We start from the raw sequence: 20,683 nt of genomic DNA, 5'->3' as shown, positions 1-20,683 counted from the left end.
TCAAAGAAGGAATTGATGTGGTATGCTTATTATTCTTTGTTTATCCAATGCAGAATAGGATTTACTTTTCTACAAAAGGAAGGGAAAGTTCTTTTCTTTTGGCAACCTTTTTGGATACTCAATTAAAAATCTAATGATTAATATAATATGGGTTAGATATAATATCTCACATTATATATATTTTATAACTTAAGTGTTTTCCTAAAAATACGGGTATGACCAGAACTTGCACGCAATGCTAAGCACCCATTTATTCTTCATATTAATAGTCTTTTGTGTGCAATATGTTGAAAACTAGTAAGCAATATGTTGTTTTCTAATGTGCAAAAAAGAAGGCCAGGTCAAATGCAAAATTCCATTGCCGTTTGGTGAATAGCAGCAAAAGATGCATGCATCGCATTTTGCCGGCTAAAATATATGTGTGGATATTTAATTTGTTTGTATAGAACTAAACAAAACACAACCCTACCTGCTTTGTTCATCACGCAAATATTCATAATTCCTTCCCTTCCAATGTTTTCTTCAGAATCTCCGAATATATACCAAGTATCAACCACGTGCCCCCCAACAAATTAAACACCAAGAATAATTTTAGGTATATATATTACCTCCATTTTATAATAATGATACTAAACATATAGAAGTTGTTGTGTTTGACATATCCAAAGAGCATCATGTGATGCATGATGATGAAGAGATGAGACAAATGGAAGGGTAACAGCTAGCTTCCAATTTGAACTGTGAATCATTCCACCAAAGAAAATCAAGGCAAACCAACCAATATAAACACACATACAATACAAGTTGAATTAACTGAACAAGAAATGGGATCAATAATGCGCAAAGACCCAAGCGTTGTCCACTTTAGTCATCCACATCCATTGGAATTCACCACAGAATTAAACAATAATAACAATGTAACATGCTTTGGCTGCAAGCTAAGTTTCATGAATGGTGAATCCTACTACCATTGCGAACCCTGCAACTTCTCTCTCCACTATGCATGCTTCAAGATGCCACTGATAACAAAGCATCCATCCCATTCCAAACACGATCTAGTCCTCATCGTCATACCATCCTCACCGGCCACCAGAGCAACCCTAAGATGCGCCGCGTGCGGCCACCACGTCACCGGATTCACCTACCACTGCGCCGAATGCAGCAGCGTATTCTTCCACGCCTTCTGCCTGGCGCTGCCGCTGTCCGTGGCCATCTCGCCGCACCCTCACAGAATGGAGCTCGAATTCATGCCTCCCTATGACTTCTTCTGTGACTTGTGCACCAAGTCAACCTACAACATTGGTTGGCTATACAGATGCAGGATGTGCGAGTTCGACTCGCACATCGCCTGCGCTGTTCAGAACATCGAACCGCAGTCGGTTGAGCATCCTTCTTTCACTCAGGCCAACGCTTTGATGACGCAGTTCACCGCCCACCACGGCGGCGGCATGGTGTATGAGATCATGCGTTTGGTTGCCACGCAGATCCAACAAGGAAAAGTTGTTGGTAGTCCAAGTCCATCACGAGGTCGTGATTTCAGAGCGTATTTGGAAGAAAGAACACCGTTGAGAGATAAATCCACGCCGAGTCGCCAATTCAGCGAGGCATATTTTTCGATAGATTTGAACGCGAAGAAAGACGGTGATGATCAGAAAAGTAATAAGAATCATCTAAGCGTTGTTGCAGAGAGGAGCGAAGGGGATAAGAGTGTTAAGTTGAACTCAGCAGTTTTTGAAGAACTTGGTGAAGCAAATCATAAAGTGGTGATGGTAATGAATCAAAACTCTAAGCAAAGATTATTGCCCACTCCTAAAACCAATCATAAACCTTCACACTCGGTATGTATATTTTAACGATCCTTTAATAATTAATTAAGGTGAAAACTCAGGTGAAGTCGACTTGAGGAGAAGTTGATATCTGAGAGCCGTTAGATAATTCGACTGCATCTGAATTTTCACCCATAATTAAACACATGATATACATATAATTAATGGTGTGTGTTTAAACTCTTTGCAGGGAAGAGATAGCGGCTCATCTGGTTGGAAGAAGTTCCTGTCATGTTGCCTTTAATAATTATTTATTAGCACAGCCATGTGGATATGTATACATATATACAGTAAGGTTTTTGAAGCACATAGATATAAAATGAAAATAATTGCACACTTCACTATGTTCATAATATATACCAATATAGTGAATTTAATTTGGATTTTGTGAATTTAATTACGCCTATTAATTCTAGTGTGAACCCAAATTTAATGAACGCAAGTTTGAAAACTCTGGCTACAGAAACAAAGGACATTAAATTCTAGCGGTGATGATAAGGTTAGGTTAATGGGATTCTAATGTTGTACGAGACATTAATCCCTTTTATTTGGTCTGATAGTACTTGAAGGAGGTAGTAGTGTAGTGCCCTACCCCCCTATAAATAGGGGCCAAGACAAAAGACTTTTATTTTGTGAAATTGGAAGCAAGTTTTAGGGCAGGTGAAAATGGATTCACATATATAATAGTCCAAATTCGGTTGGATTGATCTGATAAAAACAGTAGTGGGTGTAATAAGAGAGAATAGTACTACTTCTACTAGTGGAGGTTGAAACGGAGAATGAATGAATCAAACAAAGTGCAAAATGACAGTGCCCACCCCACCACACCACACCACACCATGCCCATTGCCTTTTCTATTGTCCACTAATTACAACACATTACTCTTCCTTTGTTTTTCTGAGGACAAAACATACAAACACAAATTCCACTAACAAAATTACATTTTTCCTTTTAATTCCTCCAGAAATTAAAACCACTATGCTTTTATGAATTCATGTCCTATGTTAACTACTGGGTTGCCAATCTTTCATACTCTTGTTTTTGTATCATTTCTTACTGAATTATGTATAGTACAAGGGTAATGTACAACAATCATCACAGAAAAAAAAGTCATAAAGAGGAGTGGAATAAAGTGTATACATAATTTATAAAGAATAAAAATTAATACCAATAAAATTATATCATTCGATAAAACATTAAAATGTGTGTCAAAATTTTTATAGAGGAAGTAGACGAAATAGTAGTACACACAAATAGATTCTTTTAAATATTCATAATCATCAATAATAAATTTGTGTCAAATGTTATAGGATTTTATTTTGCACCGTATTTGTTAGCTAGGTTTTTAACTTGCTAATCACGAACATAAAAGTTTTAACTCATTATAATATAAATGATTAAACTAATTTAATATTAGTGCGAGTTTGTAGATTTTTTATTTTTTTATTTTTGGGCCTTTTAAATATTTAAATAATAAAATTTATTCTCATAAGGCAAATATATATATATATATATATATATATATATATATATATATATATATCAAAATTATTGGGGAGCGAAGGCATTATTTATATCACAGATCATATTATACAAAGTTAAATTATTAAAAAATTCCATAAATATTTGTGCATTATACATTAATTAGATTTAATTCGATTTCTTGATTAGAAGCTTAGGCGTTTCAAAATACTTTGAAGCTAAGTGAATGTTTTATGTTGTTGAAGAATGACCTTGTAGGTTGTAGCTAGTCATCATATAAGGTAAAAACACGTCAAGAGCAGATATGATGAATTTTTTTTTATGTCTTGTTGTTAGAATTTATAAATAATACCCAATAAAAATATAAAAATAATAATATAAAAAGTTAAAAATAAAAAAATAAGTACAAAAATATAAAGAATTTAAAATTATAAAATTTATTTTAAAATATGTAGAGGTTGATAAGTGCTTGAATAAAAATGATAGAATTTAAATAAAAAAAAACAGAATTAAAATAAATGAAAAAAAAAATGGAATGTTTCAATACTTATATGGACTCTTTATTTATGTTTTTGTATCTCAATGTGACTAAAGTATGTTAGAGTGAGCAGAGACGGAACTAGACTAAATTTTAAGAAGGGGCCAAAATTTAATTTTATAATATAAATGAGAGTAAAATAAATATTTTAAAAGAGTTAAATTAAAATCTACATATAATTTATAAAAAAAAAAATTGAGTTTTGGGAGGGGTTATTGCCCCCTTTCTTTGTGAGAGGCTCAGTTCCCGAAAATAAATAAATATGTGAATATATAGAAATTCTTTTAATTTATTAAAATTAATCTTATTTATAGAAAAAAATTATAAATTAATTTATATAACTTTTAACTTAGTAAATTTATACTTTAAGTAGTTTTGGATCTTAGGTAAATTTAAATTTTAAGTAGTCTTGAATTTTAAATAAATTTAAACACTAAACATAAAATAACTTGATCACTAAATTTAACTGGTTTTTATTTTTTTTTTAACCATAAAATGCTTCATACAGATATAATCTTTAACTTTAACCGTTAAATTTTGTTGGACATTGACCATTTGAGCCAAATACAGGCACATAACAAAGGATCTCTTATTATTACAGTTGTACCAAAGAACAGTGTGTGTGGTTCAAGTATTACTTTGTTATTTGATTTTATTCCTATGGGAATCAAATATATCTATGAGAAATGTAGAAATTAAAATGATGGTATTTTGATTTCTTGAAATCAAACTTACTTAAAAATAATTTTTTAAACTTTAAACTAAACATGTAAATATGATATTCCCATCTTAAAATTTTTAAGAATTATTTATGATTCCCCAACCACACTATGAAATTGCTACCATAAGTACGGCCTTACTGTCAAGTATGGCCACCTTAGCTAAGAGGTCAAGCACAATCCGACACCATGCATTTTACAACAATGGCAATAGGTGCCATCGCGAGTGATTTTTAATTAAAATTAACTAATCCAGTTTCAACTACAATCCAAGAGTCATTAATTTATATTCTGCCTTTTCCATCTAGTTCAGTAAGCTACATACTCTAGCTAATTTATATTGTTAGGTCCCATCTTCTATTCGGTGATGAACATTATTTGCTATTGACACGTACAATTCAAATGTGCTAATATGGCACTCTTAGCTGTTATATATAATTGCACTTAGTTACCAATTACATATGCATCCTGGCTAGCTTCACATGCTTTCTTAATTTCTTATTATTATTGTTAGTATTCACAATTTGTTGCCTTGTATATTGATTATAAACAATAGTAATCAATGATACTGTACTTTCTGCGCGCTCCCTCATGAACCTGATGATGATCATCATCACAAATACAAGATATAGAGAATAGAATAGGGATGATTGCAAATTCAGAGATAAGAACATAATTGCAGAGCTATAGGTAGAATAGGTAGAGGGAGATTGGAATAGTAGTTTTATATCCTAGAGGTTATTCCAATAATCAATATGCCCTATTGGAAGCACAGATTGATGCTACTTTTTTTTTTTTTCGGTGAATTGGACAACTCTTAATCTTAGGTACTCCAATGAATTAGACAATTCCTAATCCTAGATACACAATACACACCCATACACTCTTCACATACTTATCAAATTTTTTTTTTCGGTTGCAACGAGTAGAACTCAAACCCGATACTTTGAGATGGAGAGGGAACCAAATGCCGTGTGAACTATGGCTCATTGCTGATTGATGCTAGTGTTTGAATAAACATGGAAATCATAATGGGGATCCATCAATTAATTCTTTTGCCTAAGGGACAGGGTCCATCCCTCCCATGGCCCATGGGCTACCTCTATTTCCATCAATTATCAAATGATTACTTATTTCCGTCATTAACTTGCTACAAATTCAATTAATTAAAATTTAACACCCCATGTTATTGTATCTAAGGTAGAGGAAATTGAGATACCTCTAAGGCTCTAATTATACATCTGATTTCAAATTTTACAAATAGATTCAATTATTAATAAATTAAACTAACTTAACTCATTTCTGGTATTAGTACTACTAGGAAGAAGCAGCATATAAAATGGATGAGTTTGGTTTGGTATGGTGTGATTGGTGGGGCGGTGAGGGCACGTGGCATTGAATACATTATCTGGCCATTGCTTTGCTGTTTGATTGGGTCTCTGGGCCCCACATTTCTCAACTGACAAGTGGCCTTCCATAACAAACTTGTTTCCTCATTGCATGTGAATCTCCATTCATCAATAAAGCTACACGCAATATGCATGACCCTCCTCTCCCGTTTTTTTATCAATTTGGATCTCTACCAATTTCTTTTCTTCCTCTTTCTCCCCATTCCCTCTTCGTCTCAAATATGCCTCTCAACGCCAACTCTTCAAATTTTCTTTCCAATAATGACAAAAATTACTTTTATTGGCTACTTAAGTCCTTGCTATTGTAACATTACATTTATAAACTTTTTACTAATAACTGTTGTACATTATTATTAATGCGGGTCAAGAATTTTATGAACTTTAATTTTAGCTTTGGAATATTAAGGTGACTAAAATTGACTTGTATGCATATATAGCTACTAATATATTGATATATTGATGGCTGGCTACATTACCGTACCCCAAGTTCCTGGTATTCACTGATTGATGAATGCTAGGGGACAACAATTTTTGTGATTTGTAGCTATCAAATAACCATCAAGATGATTTTAATAGTGTGAGATTGGTGTAAAATTTCATTCAATGACTCACTTTTCTTTGTTAGTTACATGCTGACCAAAATTTAACAAAATTACTAGTCACTGGACTTTTCCTTCGCTGATTTGTATTTACTTAATCTACAAAGGTTGAGGCCTCTCAGAGGATATGATTCCTGTGGCTTTGTGTGGAGAATTCTTGGTATGGGGTCTCCATCTCCAACCGTCTCCATCCAAAAGAATCTCTGTCACATTTAATGCCTTCACCACCAAAAAAAATAAAGTAAATTTTATAGCGCTTATAATTTAGTGTTTAATTTTTGTTTAACTTATTTTTTATGACAAATTTTAAATATTTAATTTAATAATTATTTATTTTTATATTTTTAAAATTAAATATTAATTTTTAATTTTTTATAATAAATTAGACAAATACTTTTAAATAAATTGTAACCCAGTATTATTGTGGCCTTTTTACCTCTTCCTAAAAGATATATTATTACTCCACATTTGAGTGGTAATTCTTCTAAGGCTTCTAGTAGCAAAGTGAAAGAATATATATAGTTTCAACTTTTATGACTTATTGGATGTCACTTTATTATCACAGAATAAAACCAACTATCTTATCATTTTTCAATAATAATATATTGACTTTTCGATGTAATTTTAGCCCATGGAAATATCATATGATATCTTTATTATTACCATGAAACAGGGATATATGTATATCATACACTCCGCGTTAATAAAGAGGTGTGTAAAAAAAAATATATTACTTCAAGTCTTCAACAAAACAATAATATATATACATATAGATACTCATCAAATTAAGTGTGATGTATGTTTCTATCAGCAGTTTCCATGCCTGCTTCTTCTTATATTATATGGTCCTCCAAACCATGCATGCACAAGACAATAATATGCATATGCTTGGTTTAGCCCTAGAAGATTAATACTCATTTATACCTAGATTTTCTCCCCCCACACTTCCTTAGTTTGTTCCAGACTACTGTAACAGATCACATGGTATATATATAGTTTCATGCAATTTTCTATAATAATAAAAGAAATGTATATATCTAGTGTTAAAAAAGAAAAAGGTACAAATAATACAGCTTACACAAATTTTTTGGATAGAAAATTTTGTAGGCTCTGCAATGACAAGGAAATTGCTACGATATTAGCGGGCATTGCCAGAGTACAAGGAGTCTATCTCAATTATTCAAGAATTGACCTGCCAAGAGATCACATCCTCAACTTTTTGGCACTGACAAGATATATTGATAATTAAAGCACGGATAATAATACTAGGTAATTAAAAGTATACTTATATTATTAATGGGGTCTACATTCCAATACTTTTCAATAATAAGTTAAGCAAGGGTATTGAACCTTTACCTTTATTGGATCCTTATATATTGTATCATGTCAATAATTATCGTTTATATGTTATGAATAAATAACAATACATATCGACGGAATCGATTGTTTTCTTTGACAAATCCAACATTCTGAGTTATCAATTTTGTCCAGAAGTACTTGCATGAAGAAAATAATATAAAGTATATGAACGCAGCATCAACACATAAGAAAAGTATGTATATTTATAATAACAATATGGTACACTTTTGAGTCAATATGATGGCTTGTTCTTTTCGTATTGACTATAACAGTTGCATTACTTTTATGTTCAAAAACAGGACTATATAGCTACTAGTGGTATCTGAGAAATTGCCCACTCATAAACCATAATCATAAAGCTAACAATTTTTCAAGGCACGCATCTATCTTGACCTTCCTAAGTTTCATACATTTATATCAAAGTAAAGCTGCTCTTCTATTTCTCAAAATGCAAATGCAAGGTTCTCTATGATATGTTCAAAGTAGAAATAATATCATGTACATATTTTTGTTGGTGAAAACTCAGGTGGAGTCGACTTCACGTAAAGTTGATATCTGAGAGCCGTTAGATGATTTGAATGATTTGACATTTTTATCTAACGATATCAACTTCACGTGAAGTATCATCTAACGACTCTCAGATATCAACTTCACGTGAAGTCGACTTCACCTGAGCTATTTGACCTAGATAGTTCGCATTTCAATTCGGAAATGGAACAAAAAATTCGTAGTTTTTCATTTATTATCAAATATTTTTTATTTCTATTTTATTTTGGAATCCAAAGAGAAAGAGAGGATGGAATCATCATTTTTACTCTATGATTGGTCAAATGGTATACAAAATCAACATATCTCAATGAATAAAAAATAGGATTTATGGCTACACAAACAGTTGAGTTTTCACCATTTTTATTATTGCATCAAATGTATGTAAAAATTCACGTAAAATACGTTTTATAATTCATTTAATAATAGAGTAGATACATGAATTTTTCAAAGATGAAATAGTGTAAAGAGTGCATGAATGTAAAGACCATCCACAATCGAAACGGTGCAATTAATTCATGGGAATCACGTCAAAATTATTCATGAATTCATCAGCAACGAAGAACTTTTGAGTTGCACCAAGTATATGTAATATAATATATGATATAAAACACATAATGGTTCGACATGAAATAACAATGAAGCTAAGTGTGCGCAATGGGTGTGTTAGTTGTTTGGCCCAGTAAGCTGTTTATGGATCGAGCTTTCACCATTCCAAGCTGCTTCATCTTCCTCTTGTTGCTACTACCACCACCCATTATCGTCTTCACGCTGAGCTTATCAGAAGAAGAAGAAGATGAAGGATTATTATTATTATTACCACGATCATGAGCATGTTGTTGTTGTTGTTGCACCACCACCTTTGTTGTTGTAGAACGGTTTCGAACACTTGTCATGCTTCTGAGTCTTCCTTTGCCCAAGTGATGCTCACAGAGGGAGTAACCAACAAGAGTTTGTTGGCAACACCTCCAACCTCTTCCATTCACACGACTGCACCGTGAGCCTTCCATTACTGCACTGCCCCTCCCCTTCTTCTTCTTCTTCCCTTTCACCTTCTCCTCTTCACTCTTGTTGTTATTACTGCACTTGTTGTTCATCTTCGTCTTCATCCTCGCCTTCGTCTTCTTACCATCACTCATTCCCATGTTGTCAAAGCTCCCTCTTCGTTTCTTGAAAGGAATCGCTTTCTCTTCCTCACACCATCTCTCATCTGCATACAATACTAGGAAGAATCGGAGTCCAACCAAGTCAAAGGTATTATAATAGCACCATGGTTTTGTTTGTTACCTTGAAGAGGAGTCGAAGAATAAAGGTTTAACGGTGGTGCTGGTGGCAGTGTTTGAGAAGAACCAAAGATGTTTCCTTTCCTACAATTACATCAAACTTGCTAAGACAAAAAAACAAAACCAACGTGCAATTTAATTATATTGCTCTACATATATGCTAAAAATCACTCTTTTTTTTTTCCGTGATGGTTAAAAATCAAAGATATGGGTCTCCATGTTTTCACCTACAAGATAGAGATTTTAATTTCTGTTTCTTACCTGGAATGATTACTTTTCTTGTCCTCCGAGTCTTCACCACTGTCTTCTCTTCTTCCATCATCATAATCATAATCATCCTCCACCTGCAGGATCAATTGATGATTGATGATAGGATCCACTCACATACATAAGGATATCTATGCCTTTTAAATTCCTCTTTTTTGAAAAAAATAATCTTTTTTCCAAAAGGGGATTAAAGAGAAAAAATAACAATTCGAATTTGACACCAACCACTTGCCAGAGATTGGACAAAAGTGCACTTGTAAAAGCCCACATCATGAAATTTTCGGAAAAATAAATAAATAATAAATAATAAGAGGGGAAAAATTAAATAAATAAATTAGTTTTAACTAACCGAAGGGTCTTGCTTGATGTGCTGTCTGTGTGCCCCACTCTCACCGGAGGAATCATCCCAGCCGTTGATAGGTTGATCAGACGGTTGAGCACCATGATCGGAGCCACGTTGTCGGTGGTGGAGATTTGCGGTGGTGAGTTGCACCAGCCCTGGTGAGCGGTGGGGATCTGACGGAGGAGTGGGCGGAAAGTGGGGGGAAGATAAAAACGCATGGCTTTTGCGGATCCTCATGAGGGTGCAAGAGCAGATAAAAGAGAGAGAATCGAAGGAAAAGAAAAGACACACAAGCTTCACAAGATTCACCGCTATATCTTCCCCAAAAAGAGGCCTAAATACCCGATCTTTCAGCTTCTGTTTTCATACAAAACATAAAAATAATAAAAGCGTGAAGTAGAAGAAGAGGAAAAGCAGGAGGAGGAGGAGGAAGAACATCCCATCTACACAAATATACAAAACACGAAGAAAAAATGAAAGGACACAGCCACACTCTCACTCTTATACTGCAGAAAGAAAGGCACTGTGACTGTGCATCATGTGGCACCCTCCTCCATATATTTTGTGTTGTTCTTCCATTCCATGGCTTTGGATTTAGAGTTGGGCTATTCTTTCTCTCTCTCTCTAACTTTTATTTGTTGCACCATGGAAATAGAATTAGAAAGGAGGGGAGGGGGTTTGTATGGGTGAAAGACGGCACGTGTGGAAGAGGTGTGTCAAGCATGTGACACTGCCATTCACTGGACCAGCCGGTATCCGGTTGTAGACAGAGAATGTAGAAAGGGACATTCTATATATTGCTATTCTACTACACACTACCTCTCTAACTTTCTTCTTAATTCACTTTTATTTATTAAATATCTATTATAATACTTATTATTTCTTCAAAAGAATAATGATTAGTCGTCATTAAAAATATAAGTGTTCCTTCCCACTAATTGGACCTGTACTCAGTTGCAATGTAGCATTACTTAACAAAAACAAGCCAAAATATCCGCGACAAATAAATAAATATAAAAACTCAAGATAAAGATGCTTAAAATATTTTTTAATTAAATTATATTATTTTTGTTAAAATTAAATCACATAAATTAATTTAATTAAAAAAATTGGTAAAATATATTTTAAATTAGTTAAAATTAATATTTATTTTATAAAAATAATTATAATATTTTTATTATAAAAATGACTAAAATATTATTATTATTATTATTATTATTATTATTATTATTATAACTCTAAATTTTAATCCTTCTCTTTTCTATGTATCCTTGTAGAGTTAAGATTTAGGATTTTTAAAATATATATATATATATATAATAAGAATATTTTAGTCATTTTTTATTATTAGATTATTGTAGTTATTTTTTATAAAAAAAAATATTAATTTAGATCGGTTTAAAGTTTGGTTTACTAATTTTTCGGCCAAATCAATTTGTCTGATCTAATTTTGACAAAAATAACACAGTTTAATTGATTATATGTATTAAATTTTAATTACTAAAAAACATCTTTAAAAAAATATTTTAATCATCTTTATCAGAGTGACTCCCATAAATATAATAAGATAAAAATTCAAATACAATCCAAATAATTTATATAAAATTAATAGTTAAAAATTTTTAGATGATAATTCAGTTAAATTAGTCAAATTATTTAATAATTTTCAATTATTAACTTTGCATAAAATTCACATTGAATTTTTATCCTATAATAACGATCGCTTAGTTATAATTTCCTTGTCATGCCATAGTAGTAACTTAGCATATCTTACAAATTTACAACATCTAATCTTTATAAATTCTAGCTGAATTATAAAAGTTATTTATTATAGCATTACTCAGAAGCAATATATAACCGAAAAGTGAAAGACTGCAAGACTACTGAAGGTGCATGCATGGTAACTGGAAATGTGGACAATGTTGTTATTATGGCTGGAGCTGAAAAATTAAATATATATAAACTCAATCTGATTCGGTTTTTTTTTTTATCATGCTAATTAGAATAAACGAGTCAATTTGTAATTAGTCATCTAGTAAGTTTAATAATTCATCTTTTCTTTTTCATAAAATTCAACTCATATGATTACGATATGTCAATTAAGAATTTTATTTTGTAGACCAGTATTAGATATTAAATTGTGTTTTTCACTCTTTGATTTATAATTAAAAATAAATTTAATAAATTTGTCTCATACAATGAGAAAATTGAAAATTTTAACTTTCTAAATTAAATTCTTAAACCAGAGAAATAATGTGTAAATTATATATATAATTATTTGGCCAATAAAAACTAACAACATGATATAGATAGTTGCTGGAAAGTTTTTATTCTTTATTTTTTTAATATGAAAAGAAGGAAAATCAATTATAAATTTATTTTTTATTTTGTATAATTAATATTTAATTTTTTTATTAGTAAAATTTTGGTTCTATTTAACATAATTTTAGATCAATATATTCAATTTTAATTTAAATTTCACGTTATAGTTAGTTATCATTTTTTTCTCCGATGTCTAAATTTTCTACATCTATCTGTCACTATAAATTTTGGATGACTATAATTTTTTAGAATTCTAAAGAAAAATAAAAATAAATAAATTAGGCAACTATATAGTTTGAAAAAAATTTTAAATGTACCGAAAATATCAATATTTTAATTATTTTAACTGTTAATTTTAATTAATATATATTATATATATTTTTTATAATTCAGATCAACAATTAAAATAACTAGAACACCAATATTTTTAGTACACTTGAAACTCTTCCTATAGTTTGAATGTTTGATTATGGGTAAGTTGTAATGGCTGCTGAGATATGAACATTTAATCGCATGGCTCCAGCCCTGGAAATTCGAGCATACGTCCAATTCTAACACGTCAACATTATATGTTTGATATGCCAATTAAATAAAAATGGCCCCACAGTAACCAATATGCTGCGTAAACTATTCTGTCTACCTTGTTATATTAAAAAAAATAAGATTTTATGAATTTAATTCAATTTTAAAAATAGTTGTTTTTTATATTTATAAAAATTACAGAAATTATTTTTAATTAATGGATGATTTAATACACATTTTTTATAGCCCGGATTATATTAAGATATTTGGAGCATATAATTTTTATGATCAAATCTTCAAATATCGATATATGTAACACTTTATTTAAAATAGAATAATTTTGAGAAAAAAATTAAGTAAAGACATATTAAATAAATATTAAGGGTAAATTTTTTTCTTTAGAAAAATATTTTTATTAATAGTTTAATTAAACAATATAAGAATTAAAGATGTAATGTAAGATAATGACAAAAAAATAAATATTGAGACGTTTATTAATATCATATAAAGATGAAGGGACCTTTTAAAATAGAAGAAATTTAGATAGACCGTGTTGCTAGTGTTCTAAATTTTCTAAAACTTTTGTCTCGTATTTTTTAACTTATTAGTGACTCTATTTTGGAGAGACACAATACATATTGTTTTTGTGAGTATATATAGTCAGATACTCCATGCACAGAATGCAGAAGCAAAAGCAATTACAAACTTTCAAAGCAGTTGAAAGTTGTTAATGATAGCTTAGCAGTTAGTTACACTAAATTAATTACACTCACCCTTAGTTAGTTACTCATAGCCTCAACAATCTGTAATCACACCTTATAAATATCTTCACTGTACCTCTTTTATGATCAGTTTTTTCACAATCAGTAATAAACAACAATACTGTTCTCTTTCACACTCTTCTCTTATCTTCTTTCTCTGAGCCCTCAAAGCTCTTATCTTTTCTCCTTCTTTCTTCAAGAATATGATACCTTTCATGGTATCAGAGCTTCGATTCTGATCCAATGGTTCTACCCGACTCTTTCGCAACGCAAGCTCGTTCAACTTCACCCATGGCTGCAATTGCAAACTTTCCTGCAACAATCAAATTAGATGAAGACAATTTCAAAGCCTGAAATAGACAAGCTCTAGCCTGCATCAAAGCAAATCGATTACAAAGCCATATCTCAACACGCTCAATGCCAAGAAAATTCAACTCAGTGAAAGACCAAGAAGCTGAACGGGTGTCTCCAAAATTTAAAGAATGGAAGCAAAGAGATGAATGTCTTATAGCGTGGATGCTGTCTACAATGGATGAATTCTTTGTAAACAAAGTAGTTGAATATCAATATGCTCATAAAATCTGGGAAGTTCTTGAAGAACATTTTGCAGCCAGAATAAAATCAAAGATCAAGTTACTGAAAACTCAGCTGAAATCAATCAAGAAGCACAGTTTATCCGCAGCAGAGTTCATCACAAAGATTAATAAGGTAGCAAACTCTCTCTGCCCTTGGAGCTCCGTTAAAAAAAGAATAATATTTCAAATGCACACTCGGAAGATTAGATGAAGAATTCAGTACCTTTATCACCATGGTTAATGGAAGATTCGATCATGTGTCCATCAATGAATTAGAATCACAACTGTTAGCATAGGAAGAAGTGAATGAGAGATTCCGCAAAGCAAATCTGAATATAGTGCATGCAAATCTAGTGCACAAGAAACCTGATTCAAGCATGGAAGCAATGGAGTATCAAACTGAAGCACCGTATGAGAGTTACGCAAGAGACTATGGCAAAGGTCAAATAGGTCGAAGAGGCAGAGGAAGAAATTTCTTCAGATCAGGCAGATCATGATGGCAAAACAACAGACCCCAGTGCCAACTGTGTGGGAGGACAGGTCACACTGTATGGCAGTGCTATCATAGATTCAATCCGTATTACCAGAATCTACAGCTCCAACACCCCAACACTGGACCTCCACCACCAAATGATGGATTTCACCAACAAAACCAACTGATCCAACCCTACTACCAACCCAACCAACCATCCCAGCCCTATTACCAACCCCAAAGCCCACATGCTCAGCCATACAGGCAGCCACCTCAACAACCTCAACAAATTAAACAAACCAAAATCCTCAAGCACTGCTCACCACTCCAGGCACCAGCTCAGATCCAGGATGGTATCCGGATTCAGGAGCCTCTCACCACATCACATTCGACCAATTGAACCTAATCAACAGCTCAGAATATTAGGGACCTGAACAGGTGTTTGGAGGTAATGGAAAAGGTATGAGCATTGCTAATATTGGAAGGTCTATCATTCATGCATCTATGTCAAACAAAACCTTCAAACTTCAGAATTTGCTTCATGTTCCTACAATTTCAAAAAATCTAATCAGTGTATCAAAGTTTGCATTAGATAATAGAGTATTCTTTGAATTTTGTCCTTACCTATGTGTTGTAAAATGTTAGGAGTCCAAGAAGGTTCTGCTGTAAGACAGACTTAGGAATAGATTGTATGGATTTGATGACATTCAGGTTCAAAGACCAAGCTGCAAGGTTGAAAAAGAAAAAGCAGCCAATGCTGAAGAAAGCATTTGTGCAAATGTCAGTGTCAAACTTGTACCAAGTGAAAAAGAAGGAAAACATGTGGTCTGCTGTCATGAGTAAAAAGAAAAGAAAAGTGAAGAAAAACAAAAAACAAGTTGCAGCAAGTCAATAGAAAGTGCCAATAGTGCAACCAGCTCTAGTGTCCAAAGTAGTGTCAATAAGAATGTCCATGAAGACTCAAATGCAAATGCAAACTTTGACAGTGTTCAAAGTAGTGTCAATAAGAATCTCTATAAAAATTCAAATACAAATGCAAACTTTGATACAATTTCTTCCCAATTCAATACAAACACCTTTTCCAACACTCTTAACTGTACTGCTGCATTTTTAAATCATTGTGCATCTGATTCCAATACTACAATGAACAATGACTGTCATAGAAAACCTCCAACTATTGCTGCATTAAATTCTTGTGCAATAACAACAAACTCAAGTAATGCACCACATACTTGTAGCAATCACCCAGCCAATTTCCCTTACCATAACACTTACCCAACCAAAACCTCACCTAATCAAGTCACACACACCACTCTCACTACCAAAACAACAACCGAAATCCCACCCAACCAAATCACAAGCACTAATACCAACAACTCCCTAGACCTTTGGCACAAACGACTTGGCCATCCCTCCACCAAAGTCACTAAAACCGTCTTGGCTAACCTCAATATTCACTCACCCCAGGATAACACTCCCATTACTGCAACCTGTGAACCTTGCTGCATCAACAAAATACACCAACTACCATTTTCTCCCTCCCAAACACAATACACCACACCCTTAGAACTTATCTACTCCGACCTTTGGGGGCCTGCCTCAATGCCCAGTAAGTCCGGTTACAGATACTATGCATGTTTCATAGATGCATTCAGCAGATACATATGTACCTATCTACTACAAACCAAGTCCCAAACCTTCTCAGCCTTTTGTCAATTTCAAACCATGATTGAAATCAAAACTGGCCACAAAATCAAAGCTCTTCAAACAGACAATGGTGATGAATACCTTTCAAAACCCTTCACCCAACATCTTGCAAACCAAGGAATTCAGCACCGACTCACTTGTCCTCACACACACCAGCAAAATGGGTGTGTTGAGCGAAAACACAAACATCTAACCAAAACCTGCCTCACCTTAATCTCTCAAGCCTCTCTGCCTCTCTCCTTTTGGGATGAAGCCATCCTAACTGGAGCCATCCTAACTGGAACCTTCCTGATAAATCACTTACCTACCTAAGTCCTCAACTTCAAAACTCCTCTTGAAACCCTCTTCCACACCACACCTAACTATCAGCACCTAAGATCTTTCGAGTGCACATGTTACCCCTTGTTAAAACCATACAATAAACACAAATTCGATCACAAATCTCATAAATTCATCTTCATAGGGTACAGTTCAGACCACAAAGGCTACAAGTGCCTATCCCCATCTGGCAGAGTCTATATGTCAAGAAACATAATTTTCTGGGAGCATGAATTCCCTTACCCAACTCTATTCAAAATCCCACCATCTAAACCAACCAACCCGGTCCTCTCCCCACCCTCAAACTTCACATTTCGCCAAATTCCTCAACCCCAGCCCTCCCCGATTCCCTCTTCCTCACCTGCATGCATAGACATTCATGATACACTTTCCACTAATATCAATGTTGTATCTAATTCATTACCTGATGCATCTATTGCAGTCACTGAGCACAATGCAGCCACTGACTCTGTTACCACTGCAGATTCCTCTAACTCTATGTTGCAGGCAACCATAGAATCAATGCCTCCAGCACCTACTGCCCAGAACACGCATGCAATGGTGACTAGAAGCAAAAATAGGATCTTTAAGCCACGAGTATTCACAACTACTTTAGCCTCAGCTGCGGAGGAATGTGCAGATCAGAACCTGCCAAAGTCAATAGAACAAGCTCTTAGTACCCCCACACTGAAGAGAAGCCATGAAAGAAGAATTCTCAGCCTTACAAAACAATCGTACCTGGCGGCTTGTCGATCCTCTAGCTCACTCAGCTCCCATAGGCTGCAAATGGGTGTTCCGAGTCAAAAAGAATGCAGACGGCATCATCCAGAAGTATAAGGCCAGGTTTGTGGCAAAGGGGTTTCATCAGAAGCAAGGAGTGGACTATGATTAGATCTTCAGTCCAGTAGTGAGACCTGCGACTGTTAGAATCATGTTAAGCATAGCGCTAGCCAAGGGATGGAAAATTCACCAGTTTGATTTCAACTATAGATTCTTGAATGGTGATCTCTATGAAGATGTATTCATGCAACAACCTGAGGGTTTTGTCTCCTCCAACAAATAGCAAGTTTGCAAGCTCCAAAGATCGCTCTACGGGCTCAAGCAAGCTCCAAGGGCATGGTTCACAAAATTAAGTGCTGCTCTCAACCAATTTGGCTTCTCAAGCACCAAATCTGATGTATCCCTCTTCACCAAACTGACAGCCACCTCTACCATCTACATTCTTGTCTATGTTGATGATATACTAGTCACTGGCACCTCTGAAAGTGAGATTACCACCCTCATGGCACAATTGCACAACACATTCTCACTAAAAAGCCTTGGAGAAATGCACTATTTTCTCGGAATTGAAGTTCACAGAAGCTCCACAGGCACAGTCACATTAAAACAAACCAAATACATTAGAGACCTATTAAAGAAAGCTGATATGAGCAATGCAAAATCCGTCCCAACCCCTATGACCTCCTCCCTGAAGCTCTCTGCCTTTGGTGACACTACATTTACCAACCCTACATTGTACAGGTCAATTGTTGGTGACCTACAATATACCACAATAACCATCCCAGAAATCTCCTTCTCAATGAACAAAGTAGCATAGTTTCTTCATAATCCCCTTGAATCCCATTGGAAAGCTATCAAGCATATTCTCAGATATCTAGCAGGAACCATACAACACGGGCTGAGATTCAGAAAATTCACCAACCTCATAATATATGGATTCTGTGACTCAGACTGGGCTAGTGATATTGATGACCGAAAGTCAACAAATGGCTATGCAATTTACTTGGGATCAAACCTGGTGTCATGGGCGATGTAACACCCTAATACTTTTAAACTGAGTTAAGCTTTATTTGGATTATATTTAGTAGCTGATATTCAAAACCTTGCAAAATTTTTCTTTTAAAACAAATGTGAAATATTTATATAAAATAATTTATAGATAAAAATATTGAATAATTAGTTTTTATTAGAATAGTTACTAGTTGAAAAATATAAGTGAATTTGAAAATACTAACATAAAAAATCGGTGTGCTAAACTATGAAGGCACAACAATGACAAGCTTTACTCATACCAAATAAAAAAAAAAAAGAAATATAATAGTTACAATTGCAATCAGTCAATAAGGATAAAACAAGACACACAGGAAATCCTAATTCTCTTAATTTGTTTAACTATGGCTAAAACAATCACATATTTTTTCTTCTTAAGGTAAACGTTTAATGTTTTATATCTACGTCCTCGATAGCTTGCTCCCACTAGTGCACCTGTCTTTTCACCTCAATTGTATTGCTTCGTACTGCATCGTTTCTGAAGATGGTACGGAGAGAGGGGTGAGAAACAAAAGTTTCTTAATAGTTTATCTATATGGTGTCATCGTATCCATCCCCAACCACTTCGAGTTTTAAAATAAAAACAGTGATGATGTAATGTTGTTTAATTATTATTTTCAAAAGTCTTGATTAGTCGGAGTGGTGTGACTTTTAGATGCTTCTCATTTACTTATGTTATGACATGTGTAATGCATACAAAAAAATGCCTATAGCGTTAAAACATATAAAGGTAAACTCATAAACCTTGGTATGATATTCTCATAGCCCATAAAGCAAGGCAAAATAAATAATAAATAAGAGAAGAATAGTAATATTGCCATAGATAAGTCAAACATAATAGATCTGAATAAAATAAAGATCTTAAACAATATCATACATCATACAAAAAGGAACTTTGGAAAAAAGAAGGATCTTTGAATAAAATAATAAACATAATCATAAAAAAAAGATAAAAGAAGAACAATCATGATCACACTTTTCATTGCACTTTTCATTATTTTTTCTCGTAGCTTTTATGGAAGGTATTGAGCTCAAATCGGTATAAAAGGTGGGAGTCCCCTTCCCTTACCGAAGGTTCTTATCCCAAATATTTTGGCGATCACCTTCCCTTATCGAAGGATCATCTCGATCGATCACCTTTCCTTACCAAAGGATCATATCGATATCTTGTCTTTGAGGGTCACCTTCCCTTACCGAAGGATCATTCCCTCAGTTCAATTTACAATCAAGGTTATTTAGACATACACAAGAAAAGAGCTATATCAACAAAGATATCTTATTATATAAAATTGATGGGAGTCTCCTTCCCTTACCGAAGGTTCTCAAAAGTTTACCGATCACCTTCCCTTACCGAAGGATCATCTCGATTATCTTGTCTTTGGGGGTCACCTTCCCTTACCGAAGGATCATTCCCTCAGTTCTTTAATGCACATAAGATTATTATTATAATGCATAATGCGTATGAAGAAAAGAGACATTATATCATGACGTGCAATGCTAACATATATGTTCAAAAACATTTAAGATATGACATATAAAAATTAGCACAAAATCTCCTACCTCGAGTGAAGTCCCGCTAGGTATTCTGATGCAAATAGATGTGGTTTGTTAGTGAAGAGAGACTTGTTCCATAGCTAGACTTTGTATATACTATAATATTTTGTATAGAAAAAGGGAATAGAATGAGAAAGGGGGGATCAAATAGCTCTCAGGTATATGTAGATTATGTTAGGAGGCATTTAGGTGAAATCTTCAATTTGAATTGTCACTTTGTGAGTCCTATAACTTTTTCTACATTTACAAC

General features: G+C 33.5%; 2 protein-coding genes across 4 annotated transcripts; one reads left to right on the top strand and one right to left on the bottom strand.

Annotated features, from left to right (window-relative positions):
• Nucleotides 1-479: 479 nt before the first annotated feature.
• LOC112754994 (uncharacterized) lies at nt 480-2,218 on the top strand. The gene is made up of 2 exons (XM_025802843.3): nt 480-1,838; nt 2,017-2,218. Exons 1-2 carry the CDS (start codon nt 825-827, stop codon nt 2,068-2,070), a joined length of 1,068 nt encoding a protein of 355 aa, XP_025658628.1. The 5' UTR covers nt 480-824; the 3' UTR covers nt 2,071-2,218.
• Nucleotides 2,219-8,974: 6,756 nt separating this feature from the next.
• Nucleotides 8,975-11,043, bottom strand: LOC112758447 (uncharacterized). 3 transcript variants are annotated; one of them, XM_072219228.1, is made up of 5 exons: nt 10,872-11,043; nt 10,379-10,729; nt 10,024-10,106; nt 9,767-9,846; nt 8,975-9,689 (listed from the first exon to the last, which is right to left on the bottom strand). In XM_072219228.1, the coding sequence occupies exons 2-5, from the start codon at nt 10,607-10,609 to the stop codon at nt 9,124-9,126; spliced, it is 960 nt and encodes a 319-aa protein (XP_072075329.1). In that variant the 5' UTR covers nt 10,610-10,729; nt 10,872-11,043; the 3' UTR covers nt 8,975-9,123. The 3 variants fall into 3 exon arrangements, with proteins under 3 accessions (XP_072075329.1, XP_025662909.1, XP_072075328.1); XM_025807124.3 differs by having other exon boundaries at nt 8,975-9,701; nt 10,872-11,027; XM_072219227.1 differs by lacking the exon at nt 10,872-11,043 and having other exon boundaries at nt 8,975-9,701; nt 10,379-10,812.
• Between the last annotated feature and the right edge of the window lie 9,640 nt (nt 11,044-20,683).

Source organism: Arachis hypogaea, chromosome 16 (assembly GCF_003086295.3).
Source record: "Arachis hypogaea cultivar Tifrunner chromosome 16, arahy.Tifrunner.gnm2.J5K5, whole genome shotgun sequence".
NCBI lineage: Eukaryota > Viridiplantae > Streptophyta > Magnoliopsida > Fabales > Fabaceae > Arachis > Arachis hypogaea.
Note: the sequence above shows the minus strand (reverse complement) of the source record. Positions and strands in the feature narration are given on the sequence as shown.